Here is a 19,260-nt window from a genome sequence, read left to right as displayed (position 1 = left end):
GATTGTATTGGTGTCAACGCTGCCAATATTGAATATTCTTGCTTTGACAAAATATGCAGAACTGTCTGGTACGTTTAGAGTTAATTCAGATGACAAGAGAAAAGGGAGGGGAAATAACAGAAGCCCGGGAAAAGGAACAGGAAGTGAATCTCTGCCCTCTGGGCTAATTGGAAGATGTGACTTGTGACTGCAAGATAAAGGAGGGATTTAGCAAGAAAAGTGAGATGCCAGCAAGAGGAAGTCAGATTCTGGCATCAAAACGTCCATGATGGTGACTGGCAATTTGTAACACTGTTAATAAAGGCTTTAGGACAGTGGTTCTCAACCTTTTTATACGGCGACCCCGGTCATAAGCAGGCGGCGCCGCCCCCTGCACGGCACGCATGCGCGGCACCGCCCTCTGCGCCGGCTGATGAAAAAAAATGGCGGATCGCGTTGTTTGGTGACCCCCGTGAAATGGTCGTTCGACCCCAAATGGGGTCGCCACCCACAGGTTGAGAACCACTGCTTTAGGATAAACATGCTGGGAAGTTCTTTGAAGTGTTTCATTAGTCGGAACCATGACAACTGGCTTTTTTGGCTGCGGCCTCTCCCTCTTCCCCCTCCCCTCCCTCTCCTCTCTTCTCCTCTCCCCTCCCCTCTCCCCTCAATTCCTCTCCCTCTTCCCCTCCCTCTCCTCCCTCTTCTTTCCTCTCCTCTCCTCCCCTCCCCCTCCTCTCCTCTCTTCTCCTCCCTCTCCTCTCTTCTCCTCCCTCTCCTCCTTTCCACCTCATCTCATCTCCCCTCGATTCCTCTCTCTTCCCCTCCCTCTCCTCTCCTCCCCTCCCTCTCCTCTCTTCCCCTCCCTCTCCTCTCCTCTCTTCTCCTCCCTCTCCTTTCCACCTCATCTCATCTCCTCTCCCCTCTTCCTCTCCCTCTTCCCCCTCCCTGCCCTCTCCTCCCCTCCCTCTCCTCTCCTTTCCACCTCATCTCATCTCCCCTTGATTCCTCTCCCTCTTCCCCTCCCTCTCCTCTCTTCTCCTCCCTCTCCTCTTCTTTCCACCTCATCTCATCTTCTCCCCTCTCTTCCTCTCCCTCTTCCCCCTCCCTCTCCTCTCCTCCCTCTCCTCTCCTCTCCTTTCCACTTCATCTCATCTCCCCTTGATTCCTCTCCCTCTTCCCCTCCCTCTCCTCTCCTCCCCTCCCTCTCCTCTTCTTTCCACCTCATCTCATCTCCTCTCCCCTCTCTTCCTCTCCCTCTTCCCCCTCCCTGCCCTCTCCTCCCCTCCCTCTCCTCTCTTCTCCTCTCCCCTCTCCTTCTTTCCCCTCCCCTCTTCTCCTCCTCTCCCCTCCTCTCCCTCTCCTCTTTTCTTTCCTCTCCTCCCTCCCCTCTCCTTTCCACATCTCTTCTCCTCTCTCTTCCTCTCCCTTTCCCCCCTCCTCTCCCTCTCCTACCTTCAGGCCCTTCCTCTTCCCCGACTGGACCACCCGGCGGTTGGGTGGGTGCTTCTTGTGGATCCGGTTCAAGAAGTCCACCTTCACCGCATGCTGAGAGATGGTGTCTTGGAAGCGGTCAAACACCTGGCACCGGTTGCTCAGCGTCATGTTCTTCTGGTTCAGCTGGAAGAGACGGAGCGGCCTAAGGGAAACCAGCCAGACATTTGCCCCCCCCCCCAGCCCCGACCACGAGGCGAGACCCTGGCTTACCACCACGTGCTCAATGTGGTTGGGGCACATCCACCTGCCCAGCGGCATGGCCGTGAGGGGGGGCTCCAGGCAGTCCATGTGGAACAGGAGAGGGCAGTAGTCGCACTGGATGAGGGGGGCCACCCGGCAACTCCTGGAAAAGAAGACGGCGATCCTTAACTCCGTGGAGGGAGAGGTCCTCTCGGGCTTGGCCCCTTGCCGGGGGTCCTCCCACCCCCGTCGCCTCCTCCCAGGGGGCAACCGGAACTGGGCCTCCACCCCGCGGCAAACCCCCAAAGGGGGACCCCCTTGTAAGGTGGGAAAGGACTTCGCTTGTGACCCGCAGGCCCAACTGTGTGGGGAAGCAGAAAAAGAGGAATTCCGTGGGAGGTTCGGAATGACAAAGAGTTGGAAGGGACCTTGGAGGTCTTCTAGTCTAACCTCCCCCCCCCGCTCAAGCAGACCATAGACCGCGTCAGACAAGTGGCTGTCTGGTCTCTTCTTAAAAACCTCCAGTGATGGAGTGCCCCCCCCCTTTCCCAATAAAGGAGAATATTGGCAGCTCAAGCTTGAAATGAGGGGTCCCTGGTGCTCCCTGACCTGGGTGGCTTTCTTGCAGATGTTTCGTGACCCAACTAGGGAACATCATCAGTGCTAGAAGGGAGGAGGAGGAGGAGGAGGAAGAGGAGAAGGAAGAGGAGGAGGAGGAAGAGGAAGAAGAAGAGGAGGAGGAGGAGGAGGAGGAGAAAGAGACTGTGGGGTCACTGGTGTTCCCTGACCTGGGTGGTTTTCTTGCAGACGTTTCGTGACCCAACTAGGGAACATCATTAGTACTAGAAGGGAGGAGGAGGAGGAGGAGGAGGAGGAGGAAGAGGAGGAGGAGGAGGAAGAAGAGGAGGAGGAGGAGAAAGAGACTGTGAGGTCCCTGGTGTTCCCTGACCTGGGTGGCTTTCTTGCAGACGTTTCGTGACCCAACTAGGGAACATCATCAGTGCTAGAAGGGAGGAGGAGGAGGAAGAGGAGGAGGAGGAGGAGAAGGAGGAGGAGGAGAAAGAGACTGTGGGATCACTGGGTGGTTTCCTTGCAGACGTTTCGTGACCCAACTAGGGAACATCATCAGTGCTAGAAGGAAGGAGGAGGAAGAAGAAGAGGAGGAGGAGGAGGAGGAGGAGGAGGAGGAGGAGGAAGAGGAGGAGGAGGAGGAAGAGGAGGAGGAGAAAGAGACTGTGAGGTCCCTGGTGCTCCCTGACCTGGGTGGCTTTCTTGCAGACGTTTCGTGACCCAACTAGGGAACATCATCAGTGCTAGAAGGGAGGAGGAGGAGGAAGAGGAAGAGGAGGAGGAGGAAGAAGAAGAGGAGGAGGAGGAGGAGGAAGAGGAGGAGGAGGAGGAAGAAGAAGAGGAGGAGGAGGAGACTGTGGGGTCACTGGTGTTCCCTGACCTGGGTGGTTTCCTTGCAGACGTTTCGTGACCCAACTAGGGAACATCATCAGTGCTAGAAGGGAGGAGGAGGAGGAAGAGGAGGAGGAGAAAGAGACTGTGGGGTCACTGGTGTTCCCTGACCTGGGTGGCTTTCTTGCAGATGTTTTGTGACCCAACTAAGGAACATCATCAGTGCTAGAAGGGGGAGGAGGAGGAGGAGGAGGAGGAGGAGGAAGGGATTGTGGGGTCCTTGGTGCTCTCTGAGGCTTGGTGGTTTTCCTGCCAACATTTTTCTACCCAACTAGGTAACATCATCAGTACAAGAAAGGAAGGAGGGGGAGGACTGTGGGGTGCTTGGTGCTCTCTGAGCTGGGTGGGTTTTCTTGCAGACATTTCAGGATCCAACTAGGGAACATCATCAGTGCTAGAAGGGAGGGGGATTTGCAGGGAGGGGGAGACAACTGTGGGGCCCTCAGTGCTCTCTGAGCTTCACTGTTTTCCTGCAGACATTTCATAACCCAACTGGGGCGCATCATCAGTGCTCGAAGAGGAGGAGGAGGAGGAGGATTGTGGGGGTCTTTGGTGCTCTCTAAGATGGGCTGTTTTCTTGCAGATGTTTCATTACCCACGTAGGGAACATCATCAGTGCTAGAAGGGAGTGTAGAGAGGGAGAGGAAGAGAGAAGACAACTGTGGGGTCCTCGGCGCTTACTGAGCGGGTTTCACTGTTTTCTTGCAGACGTTTCATGACCCAACTAGGTAACATCATCTGTGCTAAAAGGGAGGGGGGTTGTGGAGAGGAGGAGGAGGAGGACGACAACGACAGTGGGGTCCACGGTGGTCTCCAAGCTTGGTTGTTTTTTTGCAGATGTTTCATTACCCACGTAATGAAACATCTGCAAATCAAATGCTAGAAGGGGGGGGGTTGTGGAGAGGGGAGGAGGATGACGACGACAACAATGGGATCCTTGGTGCTCTCCTGGTTGTCTTCTTGCAGATGTTTCATGACCCAACTAGGGAACATCATCAGTGCTAGTGCTGACCCTGTTACCTAGTTCAAGTAATGAAACTCCTGCAGGAAAACAACCCTGTTCAGAGAGCACCAAGGACCCACAACTGCGGGGGGCCAGCCATTCCACCGATTCAGTGTCCTCCCTGTCAGGAAATTCCAGATTGGTTCTTTCCTAGAGGACCTGACAAGGCCAGGCCAGCACGGAGGAAACTTTACGCTTGGGTGAAAGCAGGGCATGGCTTGAGCAGGGAGGGAGGGTTAAGGGTACTGGAAAGTGTGTGTGTGTGTGTGTGTGTGTGTGTGTGCGCGCACGCGCGCTTGGGTGCTGCTGAGCTTCTGAAATGGGGAACATCTCCCATTCCCAGGTATAAGACCCCCCAGCCCGAGCTCCAGATATGTCCCCACAGACAGGGGACCCTCAGCCCGAGCCAAGCTGCTACCTGCTGCACGTGAAGCAGACTTTGACCGGCAAGGGAACCAGGCCGTTATGGTCCAGCTCGTGTTGTGCTTTCTTGACATTCTTCCCGGAGGTCTCTTCCTTTCTTCTCCGCTTGCTAGTACCTGGCAGGGCAGAACAGGAAGTGAAACAGAACAGGAAGAGAGTCGCTCTGGGAGTGAGGTGGGTGGTCTCTAAACGTGATATACTATAAACACACACACACACACACACACACACACAGAGGGAAAGAGAGAGGGGGGGAGCGAGACAGGATAGATGACCAGTGATAGATCTCTAAATTTGATGCACACAAGCATACAGACACAGAATAGGAATAGAATAGAACAGAACAGAATAGAAAATATGGAATAGAATGGAATTGAATAGAATAATGAATATAGAATAGAATAGAATAGAATAGAATAATGAAGAACAGAATATAGTAGAGTAGAGTAGAGTAGAGTAGAGTAGAGTAGAGTAGAGTAGAATAGAATAGAGTAGAATAGAAAATATGGAATGGAATGGAATAATGAATAGAATAGAATAAATAGAGAATAGAACAGAATAAAGAATAAATAGAAAATATGGAATGGAATGGAACAGAATAGAATACAATAGAACAGAATAGAGAATAGAACAGAATAGAGAATAGAACAGAATAAAGAACAGAACAGAACAGAGTAGAGAATAGAACAAAATAAAGAACAGAACAGAAAAGAACAGAACAGAATAGGAATCTGGAAGGGACCTTGGAGGTCTTTTAGTCCAGCCCCTGCTCAAGCAGGAGAGCCTATACCACTCAAACACATTTCAACCTATACCATTTCAGAGAAGTGACTGTCCAATCTCTTCTTAAAATAAATAGATGATAGGCAGGTAGACTGATGATATAGAGATATAGCTCTTTAAATTTGATACACACAGGGAGATATAGAGATGGATCCCTAAATAATACACGCAAACACTCCCCCTAGTGGATAGATGATTTAAATTTGAGATATATAAACATATATATACACACACGGGGGTTGGGGGGTGTGTGGAAATACATGACAGATGATAGATCTCTAAATTTGATACACACAGGACGCAGACCCAGAAATAGATAGATAGATAGATAGATAGATAGATAGATAGATAGATAGATAGATAGATAGATAGATAGATAGACAGACAGACTGATAATACAGAGTTACAGATCTCTAAATTTGATACACACAAACACACACAGATGACAGATGATAGACAGACAGAAAGATAGTAAGGTAGGTAGACTGATAATACAGAGATACATATCTCTAAATTTGATAAACACAAACACACACAGTTGACAGATGATAGACAACAAGGTAGGCAGGTAGGCTGATAATACAGAGGTACATATCTCTAAATCTGATACACCCAAACACACCCGGATGATAGACAGACAGACAGGGCTAGGCAGGTATTGGGGATTTGAAGGGGAGAAATCTCTCCACGCTCCCCCTCAAGGGCAGGGGTGGGCAACTCTGGCCCCTTCAGGACCTTTACGTCCTGGGGGCTTCCACTTCCAGAATGCTGGGAGTTGAAGTCCGCAGGTCGTCCAGGGGGCCACCGTCGCCCACCCCTGCTCAAGCAAGGAGACCCCCTGGCTTGGCTCCACCACTGACCGTGCTCCATGGTCCAGGCAACGCCGGAAGCCAAGCGGAGAACCAGCCAGGGTGTTCCTTTGGGCCTTGCCCGGTGTCGGGGCGGGCACAGCCCCCTGCTTGCAAAGGGGCTGCCACGCCAAGCGCCGCCCCGGACTCACCTGGCAGGGCCGTGGTGCAGGTGAGCTCGTTGGGCAGCTGGAACTGGGTGGGGTTCCTCTCCATGGCGGCCGCGATAAGCAGTTCGAAGGGCCGCTTCAGGTGAGGCTGCCCCCCCTCGGCTTCCCCCCCGGGGGCGGAGTCCTCGTCCACGTCAATGATGTCCTCGTCCAGGTCGTTCTGCTCCGAGTTGGGGGTGTCAGTGCTGGTGTTGGAGGTGGGGGTGCCGGGCCGGCTGGCTCTGCGCTCCAAGAGCCGGACGTGGGGGAGGGTCCGGAGGCTCCCACCACCCGCCCGGTCCAGGTAGTCGGCGTCGCTGGTGGGAGACGAGGTCCTCTTGCCGGATTTGTCAACCAAGCCGTTCATGTGACCGAGCTCCTTCTTCTGCTCTCTCTTCTGCAAGACACAAAGCAGCCCTCAGTCTTCCCATGGAAGCCCCTCTGTGTGTGTGTGTGTGTGTGTGTGTGTGTGTGAGAGAGAGAGAGAGAGAGAGAGAGAGAGAGAGAGAGAGAGAGAGAGAGAGAGAGAGAGAGAGAGAGAGAGAGGAAGGAAGGAAGGAGGGAGGGAAGGGGGAGGGAGAAAGACACAGAGAGAGAGATAATGAGAGAGGGAGAGAAAGACAGAGAGAGAGGGAGAAAGAGAGGGAAAGACACAGAGAAAATGACAGAAAGACAGAGAGAGGAGGGAGAGAGAAAGACACACAGAAAGACAGAGAGAGAGAAAAAGACAGAAAGAGAAAGACAGAAAGACAGAGAGAAAGACAGAGAGAGGGAGAGAAAGAGACAGAGGGAGAGAGAGGGAGGGAGAAAGATAGAGAGAGAGGGGGAGAAAGAAAGAGAGAGACAGAGAGAGAATGAGAGAAAGACATAGAGAGAGGGAGGGAGAAAGAGATAGATAGATAGAGAGAGAGAGAGAGAGAGAGAGAGAGAGAGAGAGAGAGAGAGAGAGAGAGAGAGAAAGAAAGAAAGAAGGAGAGAGAGAGAGAGAGAGAGAGAGCTTCCAAGCATCTGAATTTTGATCACGTGGCACTGGGATGCTACAACGGCCGTAAGTGTGAAAAATGGTCAGGTCTCCTTTTTCAGTTGCAACTTTGAATGGTCACTAAATGAACTGTACAGGACTACCTCGACTTATAACTGTTTGCTTAGTGACCATTTGACGTTGCAGTGGCACTGACTTTTCACCCTCCTTCCTTCCATCCAAGCAGTCGTGGGATCAAAATCCGGGCACCCGCCAGCTGGCCTTGATCCAAGAGGGCTGCAGCACCCAGGGTCACGGGACACCCCCCCCCTTTGAACCTTCCCAGGTGGCCTCTGGCCAGCCAAGTCAAGGGAGGAGGCCAGATGTGCTTAACAACTGTGTGATTCGCTTAACACCCGCCGGGATTCCCTTCACCACCCTCGCGAAAAGGCTGCAAAGTGGGGCAAAAACTGGACTTCACAGCTGCCTTGCTTAGCATCGGACAGCTTGGGTCATAAGTGGAGGACTACTGTATCGCCTTGTAGTGGAATGCTGGCTGGCCAGTTTGAAATTACCCAACAAAGGAGACTATTTGTAGCTGAGGGCTGAGACTAAGGAGCCATGTTTAAGGGTGGGGGGGAGAGGGGCTACAAAACGTGTCACAATCACACAGGCCAAAGGAGAGAGCCATTCCAGGGCCTAAGCAAGACCTTTCCCCAGATTCTGGCACCCCGTTTTTGGGAGACAAAACGGGGATGGTTCAAGATGACACCAGCCTTGGGGGAAAAAGACACCGGCTGAGGAAGAGCTGATGGACACTGAACAGCTCCAAGGCAGGTTTTTGTGCCCTTGTTGTAAACCAGACACACCCTCCTTTATAAGAGAATGGCAGCAGGTCCTCAGGCTACAGAAGGTTAAAAAAGCGACTCCAAACAAGAGGCTGTTTGATTAAAGAGGGAGAAAGGAACTCCATCTGGGTATCTCCAGGCTGTAGATAGATTCGTGTGTGTGTGTGTGTGTGTGTGTGTGTGTGTGTGTGTGTGTGTGTGTGTGTAGGGATAGATAGATAGATAGAAAGACAGACAGACAGACAGACAGAGATGGATGGATAAATGACAGAGATGGATGGATGGATAGAGAGAGACAGACAGACAGTAAGGTAGGTAGGTAGACTGATAATACAGAGTTATGGATCTCTAAATTTGATACACACAAACACACACAGATAACAGACACAGACAGATAGATATAAATAGATAAGAGAGAGAGCGAGGGGGGAACCAGGGAAAGAAAGAAAGAAAGAAAGAAAGAAAGAAAGAAAGAAAGAAAGAAAGAAAGAAAGAAAGAAAGAAAGAAAGAAAGGAGAATCAGGGAGGGACAGAGAGAGATAGAGAGAGAAACAGAGAGGGAGGGAGGGAGGGAGGAGAGAGAGGGAAGAAAGAGACAGAGACAGAGATGGAAGAGAGAGAGAAAGAGAGGGAAAAGAGAGAGAGAGAGAGAGAGAGAGAGAGAGAGAGAGAGAGAGAGTGAGAGAGAGAGAGAGAGAGATGGTAGACAGACAGGCAGGCAGGCAGGGGAAAGACAAACACTCCTTTAGAGACGGATTCATTCGGGATAGCAGCAGCTGGAAACTCTCTGCCCCAGATGCCGGGGTGGGTGGGTGGGGGGAGTGGGATGGGGGTCCCAGGGCTGGCAGAATATCTCTGCTTCTCTCCGCTTGCAGCAGGCTCTCCTGGCTGGCCCTGCTGCTGCTGCTTCGCCCTCCGCTGACCAGCTGCACCCCTTCTTCTCTCCCTGCTGCTGCCCCCCCCCCCCGTGGGAACAGCGGGAGGCCCTCCAGTTGTTTCTGAACTTGCTGGAAGGAAGTGAGGGGGGGGGGGCTTGGCAAGGGAAGCGCCCACCGGAAAGGGCTGAAGAGGCCGGTGCCAGCCTGGGTGGAGCAGGGCCGCGCGTGGCCCAAGGAGGCGGAGGGCCCGGCCTTCCTGAGTCAATCTGGCACCCGCAGCCCCACTGCAGGCCAGTTAAGTTACTCCTTGGGGGGAGGGGGGTGTAGTTTTATCTCCAAAGGGTTGACTTAGGTTGACTCAGCCTTCCGTCCTTCCGAAGTCCATAAAGCGAGGAGTCAGATGGTTGGGGGCAAATAGGTTGACTCTGTGACCTGCTTAGAACCGGCTGTACAGCGCTGTGAAGGGGTATAGATGTGAATGCTTTTGCTCTTCTTCCTTCCTTCCTTCCCTCTTTCTCTCCCTTTCTTTTCCCCCTTCCTTCCTTCCTTCCTTCCTTCCTTCCTTCCTTCCTTCCTTCCTTCCTTCTTTTTCTTCTCGCCTTCATTCCCTTCCTTTTTTCCTCCCTCCCTCCTGCCCCATTCCCTTCCAGTTTTCTCCTTCCTTCCCTTCCTTTTCTTCCTCCCTCCCTCCCCTTCCTTTCCTTCTTTCTCTCCCTTCCTTTTCCCCTTCCTTCCTTCCCTTTCTTCTCGCCTTCATTCCCTTCCTCCCTCACTCCTTCCCTTTCTCTCCCTTTTTCCCCTTCCTTCCTTCCTTCCTTCTCACCTTCATTCCCTTCCTTCCTTTCTTCCTCCCTCCCTCCTTCCCCTTCCCTTTTCAGTTCTTTCTTCCTTCCTTCATTCCCTTCCTTTTCTTCCTCCCTCCCTCCTTCTCCTTCCCTTCCTTCTTTCTCTCCCTTCTTTTTCCCCTTCCTTCCTTCCTTCCTTCCTTCCTTCCTCGCCTTCCTTCCCTTCCTTCTTTTCTTCCTCCCTCCCTCCTTCCCCTTCCCTTTTCAGTTCTTCCTTCCTTCCTTCCTTCCCTTCCTTTTCTTCCTCCCTCCCTCCTTCCCTTCCTTCTTTCTTTCTTTTTCCCCTTCCTTCCTTCCTTCCTTCCTTCCTTCCTTCCTTCCTTCCTTCCTTCCTTCCTTCCTTCCTTCCTTCCTTCCTTCCTCCTTCCCTCCCTTTCTTTCCTCCTGTGGTGGCGCAGTGTTCAGAACGCAGTATTGCGGGCTAATTCTGCCAAACCGCCAGCAGTTCGATCCTGGCTGGCTGGAGGTTGACTGGGCCTTCTGTCCTTCCGAGGCCGTTAAAACCGGATTGTTGGGAATCTGTAAACTGCTTAGAGAGGGCTGTAAAGCACTGCAAAGCAGTCTATAAGTCTGAGTGATTTTCTCAAGATTTATAATGCACTTTCCCCTCTTTAAACACTGAGGGGCAAACAAAAAAAAGGGGGGTGGGGGGTCAAAGAGGCTTTTGTCTGCTGCAACGGAACCAGCTGTGCTTTTTTGAGGGCTTATTTCCTTCCTACAGCGGTTGGGATCCAGTCTCTTCGGCTTCCAGAGAGGAGGAAAGAGGGTGTGTGTGTGTGTGTGTGTGTGTGTGTGTGTGTCCCAAATCATCTTTACCTTCCTTCGCACGGTGCAGCGGTGGCACATCCATTCTCCGGGAGGCAACATCTCCTCGCTCAACGGAGGATTGCTGTGGGAGGAGACCAGAAGCACAAGTGAGTTGCGCGCGCATTAACCCTTAACAACAGGCGCTGTGACTAGACACATCCCAGACAACAAGGGCCGGCCAGAACTGGAGGGCGCCTGGACTGCTTCCGCGTCCTGCTTTCACCCCCAAACTTCGAGGATTGCCCTCCTTTGCCCGGGAGACAGGAAGTCTCTCCGTCTGTCGTTTTTTTAAAAAAAACTTTATTTATTTATTGGTATCCAGCCTTTTTTTTTTTAACACGGAACACAAGGCTGCAAACATATCCAACGTACCTCCTCCTCCTCCTCCTATTTTCCCCACAACAACAACCCTGTGAGGTGGGCTGGGCTGGGAGAGAGAGAGGGATCGGCCCAAAGTCACCCAGCTAGCTTTTGTAGGTAAGGCGGGACTAGAACTCACCCTCTCCTGGTGATTGGCCCAAAAGCACCCAGCTGGCTTTTGTCGCTAAGGCGGGACTAGAACTCACCCTCTCCTGGTGATTGGCCCAAAGGCACCCAGCTGGCTTTTGTGCCTAAGGCGGGACTAGAACTCACCCTCTCCTGGTGATTGGCCCAAAGGCACCCAGCTGGCTTTTGTCGCTAAGGCGGGACTAGAACTCACCCTCTCCTGGTGATTGGCCCAAAAGCACCCAGCTGGCTTTTGTCGCTAAGGCGGGACTAGAACTCACCCTCTCCTGGTGATTGGCCCAAAGGCACCCAGCTGGCTTTTGTGCCTAAGGCGGGACTAGAACTCACCCTCTCCTGTGATTGGCCCAAAGGCACCCAGCTAGCTTTTGTCTCTAAGGCGGGACTAGAACTCACCCTCTCCTGGTGATTGGCCCAAAGGCACCCAGCTAGCTTTTGTCTCTAAGGCGGGACTAGAACTCACCCTCTCCTGGTGATTGGCCCAAAGGCACCCAGCTGGCTTTTGTCGCTAAGGCGGGATTAGAACTCACCCTCTCCTGGTGATTGGCCCAAGTCACCCAGCTGGCTTTTGTGCCTAAGGCGGGACTAGAACTCACCCACTCTTGGTGATTGGCCCTAAGTCATTGGCTTTTGTAGCTAAGGCGGGACCAGAACTCACCCTCTCCTGGTGATTGGCCCTTTCCTCCAGCTGTCTCTAAAGCAGGGCTAGAATTAGAACTATTTCTATGGCAGAGCTTAAAAATGGACTGGAGGAGACCCCCCCTCCCCCTTGTGTGCCAGACCCCCCCCCCCAAAGATTGCTGCTCCTTCTGTTTAAAATCAGGAGGCAGAAAAGCCAGCAGCCATTTTGAGAGCCCAGCTCAGGAATCAGGGAAGCGGATATGACCAACAGCCACAAGAGCATTGTGAAAAACCCACACAGTGACCACAACAAAGGAGCCACCGCTGGGGAAAGCTGGGGGGGGGGGAGAAAAAAAATAGAGGTAGATTCGCTTAGCTTCCCGATTCCCCCCCCCCCCCATATCAAGTTTCAGGGGTAATTAAAACAGCTCAGAGAGGAGATCAAGTAAAATTATGACGTGGATTATAAGATTATAGAAATCAACTGTTAAGTGAACGTTTCTTAAATGCAAACCCCAGACAACACACCGTTTACCGAATATTAAGGCGATTGTGTTAAAAAAAACTAATAAAACGTATTTTAAAAAATAAAACAAAACAGCTCACCCCAAATCCAGAACACGGCAGAGAAGGGTGAGCTGATTTATTTTCTTTCTTTTTTTAATTAAAAGTTTTATAAATTTATTACAATATAAACCCCCCCACCCCTTCCCCCCCTCCCCCCACTTCCCAGAGCTGATTACAGGGTAAAACAAAAGAATAAACAAATATATGGTAAGGCCACACTTGGAATACTGCATCTGGTTTTGGTCACCACGATGTAAAAAAGATGTTGAGACTCTAGAAAGAGTACAGAGAAGAGCAACAAAGAGGATCAGGGGACTGGAGGCTAAAATATATAAGGAACGGTTGCAGGAATTGGGAATGTCTAGTTTAATGAAGAGAAGGACGAGGGGGGACAGGATAGCTTTGTTCCAGTATCTCAGGGGCTGCCCCAAAAAAGAGGGAGTCAAACTATTCTCCAAAGCACCTGAAGGCAGGACAAGAAGCAACCGATGGAAACTAACCAAAGAGAGAAGCAACCTGGAATTAAGAAGAAATTTCCTAACAGTGAGAGCAATTAACCAGTGGAACTCCTTGCCTCCAGAAGCTGTGAATGCTCCAACACTGGAAGTTTTAAAGAAGAGACTGGACAGCCCTTTGTCCGAAATGGTGTAGGGTTTCCTGCCTGAGCAGGGGGTTGGACTAGATGACCTCCAAGGTCCCTTCCAACTTTTATTACTATTACAACTGAAATAATCCAACTGATTTATTTTCTTTTTAAATGGGGCAGAGTTTTTCCCTATGCAGTCACCACAATCCCAATTAACAGCTGCCTTCTAATTAGAAAAGCTTTCAGGAAGACAGAGGCAAAGTAAAACCTGAAGTGGGATATTGCTAGCAACACTATTTCATTGATCAGCTGGAAGACATCCAGGGGAGAAAAAAAAAAGTAGGGCCTACGCAGAGTGCTGCTAAGACTTTTATTCCCTCGTCTCTGAAGCTGAGCTGCTTTTACACATGGTTTTTGGTAGAGTCTAGCTCTGTGGCCCAAAGTGAACGTTTTCAGACCTGGGATAAAAGGCACCCACGCTGCCTTGCTGACCATTGAAAAGAATTTTAACAGGAGGCAACATCCAAGGTCCTGCAAAAAAAGAGCTTTCCAAGATTCCAATATCTCAGGGGCTGCCCCAAAGAAGAGGCAGTCAAGCTATTTTCCAAAGCACCTGAAGGCAGGACAAGAAGCAACGGGTGGAAACTCATCAAGGAGAGAAGCAACCTGGAACTAAGGAGAAACTTCCTGACAGTGAGAACAATTAACCAGTGGAACAACCTGCCTCCAGAAGCGGTGAATGCTCCAACACTAGAAGTTTTTAAGAAGAGACTGGACAGCCATTTGTCCGAAATGGTGTAGGGTTTCCTGCCTGAGCAGGGGGTTGGACTAGATGACCTCCAAGCTCCCTTCTGACTTTATTATTATTATTAACAACCTGCCTCCAGAAGCGGTGAATGCTCCAACACTGGAAGTTTTTAAGAAGAAACTGGACAGCCATTGGTCCGAAATGGTGTAGGTTTTCCTGCCTGAGCAGGGGGTTGGACTAGATGACCTCCAAGGTCCCTTCCAACTTTACTACTATTACTATTACAAGATTGTTAACGGTCTTGGCTTTCCTTCCAGGAAGACTACACTGCTGCTGCTGCTACTATCTTAGTTGTTAAGATTTAAGCCCCCCCCCCCACCGAGGGGAGGGCAGGGAGTAACGTCTGCCAGTTGCACCATGTTGTTACAGGATGTGTGATGCATTCTGCAAATTTGTCACACAGACCAAAAAAAAAAAGGGGGGGGGGGAAGAGAACTTCCTAAATCTGCCCGATTATGAATCACTTACAGCAGGGGGTCCAAGCTTGGGAACCTTTTAAGAGCTGTGGACTTCAACTCCCAGAATTCCTTAGCCAGCAAGGAGTTAATAACTTTGATTGAAGGGCCCACGCTTCCCTGAGCTCCAGGGCTAGGAGTCAAGTCAATGTTTATTACAGTCAGAGGCCCAGAGCAACTGAAAAACACTTGAGGAATGTCCAGATAAAAACCTAGAATAAAATAATAAATAGCAGATGAAAATCTATGTTAAAACCACGATTTGGCATCCAATCTGTCAGTTGCACACTGTCAAACCATAGCATAGCCCAGGGGTCTTCCAACTTGGCCCTTTGATGACTTGCGGACTTCAACTCCCAGAATTCCTCAGCCAGGCACGTGTGCCTGGCTGAGGAATTCTGGGAGTTGAAGTCCGCAAGTCATCAAAGGGCCAAGTTGGAAGACCTCTGTCTTAAAGCATCCTGGCTGGGAGTTGAAGTCCGCAAGTCATCAAAGGGCCAAGTTGGAAGACCTCTGTCTTAAAGCATCCTGGCTGAGGAATTCTGGGAGTTGAAGCAAGTCATCAAAGGGCCAAGCTGGAAGACCCCTGTCTTAAAGCCTCCGGCTGAGGAATTCTGGGAGTTGAAGTCCACAAGTCATCAAAGGGCCAAGCTGGAAGACCCCTGTCTTAAAGCCTCTGGGCTGAGGAATTCTGGGAGTTGAAGTCCGCAAGTCATCAAAGGGCCAAGTTGGAAGACCCGTCTTAAAGCATCCTGGCTGAGGAATTCTGGGAGTTGAAGTCCACAAGTCATAGAAGGGCCAAGTTGGAAAACCCCTGGCATAGCCTAACTGTTACACAATATCTGTGAGGCCCCTTAGTCATTAAATACTAAAAGGGAAGAGAGGGATAATGCAAAGGATTTGCTGCATTAATTGTGTAAAATAGCTACGAGGGATTAATCACCAATTTCCCAGGAATCCCCAGGGCTGCTGCGCTGGGGAATTCTGGGAGTTGAAACCCACAGGTCTTAAAGTTCCCAAGGTTGGTTCCCCCCAACTTACAGGCTCATGCAATAATTTACATGGTAGCTTTTAAGACGCTCAGAACTACGTTGGTTTTCCTGCAAAAAACAGACCCACTTGCTGTTTTCCTGGTTGGGGAGGGGACACATAAGTCAACACCCCCAAACTCATTCCTCCCATGCCCCACATGGACAAATCTGACATCCCTAACCCCTGACCCGCACCCTGGACCCTCTGCCCAAATCCTTCTGGGGTGAAAACATCTTTGGCTAGCTGTCCCAGACAGGCTACACTGCCAGTGGGGAGAAGCCCAACACTGCAGGGGGGAGAGCTGCCCCCAGGCAAGCATTTTTCTCCAGCTTTTGGGTAGAATTAGAGACAGACAGAGAAGGCCTGTCTTTCCTACAATTGATGGACAGAAAATAGCTCCCTCCCAGCTACACAGCAGAGCATTTTGAGAGGGTCCTGCGGAGTGGAGGAACATTGATGGAAGAGAAGCAACCTGGAACTAAGGAGAAACTTCCTGATAGTGAGAAGAATTAATCAGTGGAACTTCTTGCCTCCAGAAGCAGTGAATGCTCCAACACTGGAAGTTTTTAAGAAGAGACTGGACAACCCATTTGTCTGAAATGGTATGGGGTCTCCTGTCTGAGCAGGGGGTTGGACTAGATGACCTCCAAGGTCCCTTCCAACATTATTATTATCAATCATCGCACAGTCAGCCAGATGTTCAGACTGGATTTGGCATTTTGTCTACCTATTGAGTCCTTACCCAGGACCTGGGATAGGCAGATGTGGATGTTTGATGGTATTACAGATATCGTCGCAGGATGGAAGCAGTTCCTAATAAGGCCGCCTTTTGCAATTGACTAATAGCGAATTTGTCAATGCCAATGGTGTTCAAGTGGTGATCCAGTTGTTTTGGGATTGCACCCAAGGAGCCTATGACTATTGGTACTACCCTTGCTTGCTTTTGCCACAGTCTTTCTATTTCTATTTGTAGGTCTTTGTATTTTGTTATCTTCTCCAGTTCTTTCTCTTCTATTCTGCTATCTCCAGGCACTGCCACGTCCACTATCCAGACTTTTTTGTCTTTCTTATTGACAATTGTTAAGTCTGGGGTGTTATGTTGCAGGTGCCTGTCTATTTGAATTCTGAAGTCCCAGAGTAGTTTAATTTTATCATTTTCTATGACTTTCTCTATTTTATGATCCCACCAGTTTTTGCTTACAGGCAAATGATATTTTTTGCAGATCTTCCAATGCACCATTGTTGCTACTTTGTCATGCCGCTGCTTGTAGTCAGTCTGTGCAATCTTTTATTATTATTATTATTATTATTATTATTATTATTACCTCCAAGATCCCTTCCAACATTATTATTGTTATTATATCGAGGGCTATCTGTGTTTGTAGGTGAGCTTTGAACTGTGAGGTCCTTGGTGCTGAGCTGAGCTGGGTGGATTCCTTGCAGACGTTTGTGCGACGCAGCAGTTACCTAGTGTGGTAACGAGATGTCTGCTAGGAAACCTCGGAGCCCAGAGAGCACCAAAGACCCCAACGGAGAAAGACAAATCAAAGAGCTTCTGCCCCCTCCACCCCCCCAACCCCTAAAAACCCACCTCCCCTTTAAGATAAGCCACAAAAGCCAATTCTGGGTCAAACAGAAAAGGAAGCCAAAATGCAAAGACACTCCATCCTGGCTAAGGAAGGTTTTTCTCCAGGAGGATCCGCAGAGCAAGCTCAACTCGGGGGGTCTCCTGTTTTGGTCATCAGCACCACTGCTGTGGTTTGACTCAGGGGTCCCCAACCCCTGGTCCGTGGTCCGGCAGCGGGCCGCGGCATGCCAGCAACCGGTCCGCACAAACAAGCAAAGCTCCATCCGGGGGATGCAGGCAGCACACAAAACCACACACCCTCCGGTCCGCGGAAAAAACCTCTCCACGGAACCAGCCCCTGGTGCCCGAAAGGTTGGGGGCCTCTGGTCTAACTGGAGGCAGGGGAGAACACACTTCACCTTCGAGATAAGGTTCTATACCAGTGGTTCTCAACCTGTGGGTCGGGACCCCATTTGGGGGTCGAACGACCATTTCACGGGGGTCGCCAAACAACGCAGTCCGCCATTTTTTTCCCCCTTTTCCTTAGCTGTGCTACTCCCTTTTATTCTATTGGCTTTTGAAAGCCAATAGAAGAGACTCTCTTGCACAGAGTCTAATTCTATTGGCTTTCCAAAGCCAATAGGAATTGTCCAGGCTGTCTCTGCCCTGCTGAGCCCGCCAAAAGTCCCATTCTGCAAACGGTACTGCACCAGTTGAGTAGTCCTCGACTTACGACCGGTTGGGGGTCGCGGCATTAAAAAGGTTGAGAACTACTGTTCTATAATTAGGCTGCAAACCAGTCCACAACCTTTCAGGATGAAAAGCGATATACCCGAACGAAATACGATCCGCAGTGAGTGGCAGCCGCCTTCGGCTCCTGCGAAAGCAGGGCGCTTTCCAAAAAGCAGGCTCAGAGCCCCAAAGCCTGTTTCATTGGACACCCTTCCCTATCCTGCGAAGCTCCTGCAACCCAGCAAAGAGGGAGCAGAAAGGACGTGCAGCCCGATGTCCTCACAACTGTCTGTTTTTTACATTTAGGCAGGAAAAACCAAAGGCGCAAGCACAGATTGGGCGAGACCTGGTTTAAAAACAGCCGCTGTGAGAGGGACCTGGTGGACGATCCCTTGACCGTGAGCCAGCCGTGTGCAGCAGCAGCCAAAAAACCTAATACAATCCTGGGTTGCATAAACAGAGGCATAGAATCAAGATCACGTAAAGCAGTAGTTCTCAACCTTTTTAATGCCACGACCCCCAACCGGTCGTAAGTCGAGGACTACTCCACTGGTGCAGCACCGTTTGCAGAATGGGACTTTGGACGGGCTCAGCAGGGCAGAGACAGCCTGGACAATTCCTATTGGCTTTTGAAAGCCAATAGAATTAGACTCTATTCAAGAGAGTCTATTCTATTGGCTTTCAAAAGCCAATAGAATAAAAGGGAGTAGCACAGCTAAGGAAAAGGGGGGGGGAAATGGTGGACTGCGTTGTTTGGCGACCCCCGTGAAATGGTCGTTCGACCCCAAATGGGATCCCGACCCACAGGTTGAGAACCGCTGACGTAAAGTATGAGTACCGCTTTATAAAACCAAAGAATGTTCAAACTATCGCACCATTGCACTCATTTCACATTCAAGTAAAGTTATGCTTAAAATCCTACAAGCTAGACTCCAGCAGTATGTGGATCGAGAACTACCAGAAGTACAGGCAGGATTTCGAAGAGGCAGAGGAACTAGAGATCAAATTGCCAACATACGCTGGATCATGGAGAAAGCTAGGGAGTTCCAGAAAAACATCTACTTCTGCTTCATTGACTATGCAAAAGCCTTTGATTGTGTGGATCACAACAAATTGTGGCAAGTTCTTAAAGAGATGGGAGTACCAGACCATCTCATTTGTCTCTTGAGAAACCTATATGCGGGTCAAGAAGCAACAGTGAGAACCGAACACGGAACCACTGATTGGTTCAAAATTGGAAAAGGAGTCCGGCAAGGCTGTATACTGTCGCCCTGCCTATTTAACTTATATGCAGAGCACATCATGAGAAAGGCAGGGCTAGATGAATCAAAAGTTGGAATTAAGATTGCCGGGAGAAATATCAACAACCTAAGATATGCAGATGATACCACTCTAATGGCAGAAAGTGAAGAGGAACTAAAGAGCCTCTTGATGCGGGTGAAGGAGGAGAGTGCAAAAGTTGGCTTGAAACTCAACATTAAGAAAACCAAAATCATGGCATCCGGCCCTCTCAATTCCTGGCAAATAGATGGGGAAGAAATGGAGGTAGTGACAGATTTTATTTTTCTGGGCTCCAAGATCACCTCAGATGGGGACTGCAGCCAAGAAATTAAAAGACGCTTGCTCCTGGGGAGGAAAGCTATGGCAAATCTAGACAGCATACTAAAAAGCAGAGACATCACCCTGCCAACAAAAGTGCGTATAGTCCAGGCCATGGTTTTCCCAG

General features: G+C 50.3%; 1 protein-coding gene across 2 annotated transcripts in view; it reads right to left on the bottom strand.

Annotated features, from left to right (window-relative positions):
* Positions 1 to 19,260, bottom strand: part of PHF12 (PHD finger protein 12) — a 66,073-nt gene that overhangs the window by 22,130 nt on the left and 24,683 nt on the right. For both annotated transcript variants that reach the window (XM_039355188.1, XM_039355190.1), the window contains exons 3-7: positions 10,672 to 10,744; positions 6,327 to 6,720; positions 4,539 to 4,659; positions 1,687 to 1,819; positions 1,435 to 1,599 (exon numbers count right to left, since the gene is read on the bottom strand). In XM_039355188.1, the coding sequence (XP_039211122.1) occupies positions 1,435 to 1,599; positions 1,687 to 1,819; positions 4,539 to 4,659; positions 6,327 to 6,720; positions 10,672 to 10,744 (886 nt within the window). The remainder of the gene's footprint in view (positions 1 to 1,434; positions 1,600 to 1,686; positions 1,820 to 4,538; positions 4,660 to 6,326; positions 6,721 to 10,671; positions 10,745 to 19,260) is intronic.

The sequence above is a fragment of the Crotalus tigris genome, unplaced genomic scaffold (assembly GCF_016545835.1).
Source record: "Crotalus tigris isolate CLP2741 ecotype Arizona unplaced genomic scaffold, ASM1654583v1 scf7180000018618.293821, whole genome shotgun sequence".
NCBI lineage: Eukaryota > Metazoa > Chordata > Lepidosauria > Squamata > Viperidae > Crotalus > Crotalus tigris.
Note: the sequence above shows the minus strand (reverse complement) of the source record. Positions and strands in the feature narration are given on the sequence as shown.